The sequence below is a fragment of the Hevea brasiliensis genome, chromosome 2 (genome assembly GCF_030052815.1).
Source record: "Hevea brasiliensis isolate MT/VB/25A 57/8 chromosome 2, ASM3005281v1, whole genome shotgun sequence".
Lineage (NCBI taxonomy): Eukaryota > Viridiplantae > Streptophyta > Magnoliopsida > Malpighiales > Euphorbiaceae > Hevea > Hevea brasiliensis.
The window spans coordinates 7077901-7080955 of record NC_079494.1 but is presented as its reverse complement, the minus strand read 5'-3'; the positions used below and the strand labels follow the sequence as shown (position 1 = coordinate 7080955).

Genomic DNA, 3055 nt, shown 5'->3' with positions numbered 1-3055 from the left:
TTGGATACTCCTCCTGCAGATTTGGTTCCATGGCTTATGCATGATCTTGTGAGTGTTGCTTACTTTAGATCTGTTTAGTCGTTTGTTTTAATCTCTTTTGTAACCAAAAAAAAAAAAAAAAAAAAAGACATCTACTAAGTAAATTTGTGGCTGCACACACAACCATTTATTTTATGTACTATAAATTTTCCAGCTTCCAAATTCTACTTAATGTAATACCCAATTTTACAAGCGTGATTGACGAGATCATCCAACTCGTTCAAGTCGACCACTCCATCTCCATTGGCATCAGCATGTCTAATCCCATCTCTGGCCCTGTAGCCAGGAAACCATGCGCCAATGTAGTCGAAAGCTTTCTTTATCTCATCTCTGCTTAAAACATTGTCGTGATTGACGTCCAATTGCATGAAAATTTCCCTCAACTGATCTTCAGTAAGATATACTGAAGCATTTTTATTGTAACTCCAGTAACTGTTTGTATGACGCATATTTTCAAGAGGTGGGTCTGAATTGTGTACTGTAAGATGTCTTGAAGTGGGATAATATGATATGAGCATATGCATGTAATCGAGAATTTATATTGCGTTCTTCAAGCTCTCTTTACACTCCCACTTGCAGGATTCTAACTTATCTGTAAAAAAAAAGTATCTTATGCGTGCAGGGTCACGATTCCACCACAAAAGGAAATTGAAAATGGAAACAGGACAGAACTTTGAAGTAGCATTTTTGCACACGCAATTATTCCTTTTATATTCTGATTTTGTGCAATCTGCGGGGCTCCACTTCAATATAACATCTTGCTTTTCTGATTTTATATTTTTTTTGGGTCCATGGATGCATGAAGCAATCGAAAATTAATCGTCCTCTAGATCAGTTTGTAATTCTAGATAATTACTGATGAAATTCAAGCATGAGAATGATAGATTTTTGTGGTAAAGAAATTAAAAGAGGAGATTAGTAGATCTCGACAAAAAATAGAAAATTGCTGCATAGTGTTTGACGTTCATACAAATATTAAAAAGAAAAAGAAGAAAATATTAGAATTTAAATTAAAAGCCCATATAAGGGAGGCATATATAATTAAGCGAAATTATTGTCTTCTTTAGGCTTAATATCACAACAGAAAACAAGCTAAAACTTGCTAGCCGGTGAACAGCACATAAGGATCGCAACTAAACAAGTTTATGGCAGCACCCGCAACCCATTACTTGAAGTAGTTGAAAATTTTCCAGCTTCCAAGTTCTACTTAACATTATACCCTATTTTAGAACCGTAATTGATGAGATCTTCCAAGCATGTGTCAAGGTCGATCACTGGATCTTCATTAGCATTGTCAGCACGGCGGATCCAAACTTTGATCCTGGAGTCAGGAAACCGTGAGCCTATGTAGTTGAAAGCCTTCTTTATCTCCTCTCTGGTGAGAAGTTTGTTGCGTTTGACGCCGAATTGCATAAAAGTTTTCTTTAACTGATCTTCAGCAAAGTATGCTGATGTATTTTTACTATTTTGTCTAGAAATATTGACTGTGTTATAATAAGGCATATTTTCAAGAGGTGGGTGTGTATTGTGTAATGTAAGATACCCTAAAGTGGGATAATATGATATGATCTTATGCATGTAACTGAGTTCAAGCTCTTTTAACAATCCCACATTCAGGATTCTAACTTTTCTACACAAAAATTGTCGTTTGTGTGAAGGGTCACAATCCCACCTCAAAAGAAAATTGAAAAGGAAAGAAGAAGGAACTTTGGAGTGGCATATTTACACATGCACTTGTCACTTTTATATCCTGATTTTCTTCTCTCGTTTTCTTTTTAATTCTTTTAATATATATATATATATATATATATATATATATATATATATATATATATATATTAAAACTGAGCCTCCTAAACAGAATCGAATTCCAATGTGTTATCTGGTATACATATATATATGACAGGTTCTATTATTCTTTCATGTTGGGACATTTACCAGTCGACAAGGAATCGTAATTCATCGTTGTTTGGATCCATATTGATTATTTGTTTGTTGGGTGACAAACAGCTAACAGAATTATTGTTGCCCTTGGTGAAAATTTTTGAGAATTCGTATTGCTTCATGGATAAGATCACGATATTTTTAATTTGAAGATATAAAATATTTATTTTATTTGTATAAATAAAAAAACATTTAAATTAAAAACTTGATGAACCTCCTTAATTTTTAATATCCTTAAATTAGAAAATTGATGAACCACCTTAACAATTTTATTTTATTTTACATTAGGAAGAAAAGAAAGCCCAAGCAACATTTTCAAGGACAAATCCGAAGAACTTTGAATAAAAAAAAAAAAAGCAATTTCTTCTGTTGCAAATACTCTTCCTCAATGGAATACTTACTTTTGAGATGGATAATGGGAATCTATTTCAGTGGAAATAATTAATAGAGCATAGACTAGATACATACATGAAAATATTATGAATTTTTTTTTCGAATTCTTTATTTTTAAATTAATTTCAATTTTAATTTTACATAAAAATAATATTTTATAATGTAAAAAATAAAATGAACTTAAATTAAAATTTGGACTAATTTAATAAAAAAATTTAAAATTAACTTTTTTGAACATGGTAATTGAGACATATTTAAATTTTGTTTCTTCTTAAAAAACTAACTTAATCATTAGAGGGCCTTTAGTAACCCTTCTTTCGGTGTTGTAGGCTTTACGCGGCGGGCTCTTAAAAATATCAGTTTTGAGTTGCACCAATAATGTCTGCTTCAATTTTTAATATTTAAATATAAAGAAAATATTAATTAATAATAATATAAAGGCCAACTAGCAGAATAAATTCAAATGTTTGCGTTTATTACTCATTTTATCCAAACCTTTTACTTATGGATAATTAAAACAAACATTTCAAAATAAAATAAATTTTATCCAACATTCAAATTAAAATTTGATAAATTATGATTTAGTCCATGAGATTTGGTGAAACATATGACTTAATCTTTATATTTTCAAAATCAAGTAATTTAGTTCCTGATTTTTTTTTTATAATTTAGTCTCTGA

General features: G+C 30.5%; 1 protein-coding gene across 1 annotated transcript; it reads right to left on the bottom strand.

Moving 5' to 3' along the window:
- Positions 1–203: 203 nt before the first annotated feature.
- On the bottom strand, positions 204–1542 carry LOC131177876 (uncharacterized). Its single transcript, XM_058143044.1, has 2 exons — positions 1272–1542; positions 204–517 (listed from the first exon to the last, which is right to left on the bottom strand). Exons 1-2 carry the CDS (start codon positions 1540–1542, stop codon positions 204–206), a joined length of 585 nt encoding a protein of 194 aa, XP_057999027.1.
- Between the last annotated feature and the right edge of the window lie 1513 nt (positions 1543–3055).

What these genes read in the sequence shown, in the direction of transcription:
- LOC131177876 (XM_058143044.1), bottom strand. Translation starts at nt 1,542, where the DNA reads ATGCCTTATTATAACACAGTCAATATTTCTAGACAAAATAGTAAAAAT. An exon ending in GGAAGATCTCATCAATTACG is followed by an intron (nt 518 to 1,271) that starts GTTCTAAAATAG and finishes GACATCTTACAG; the next exon opens with TACACAATTCAGACCCACCT.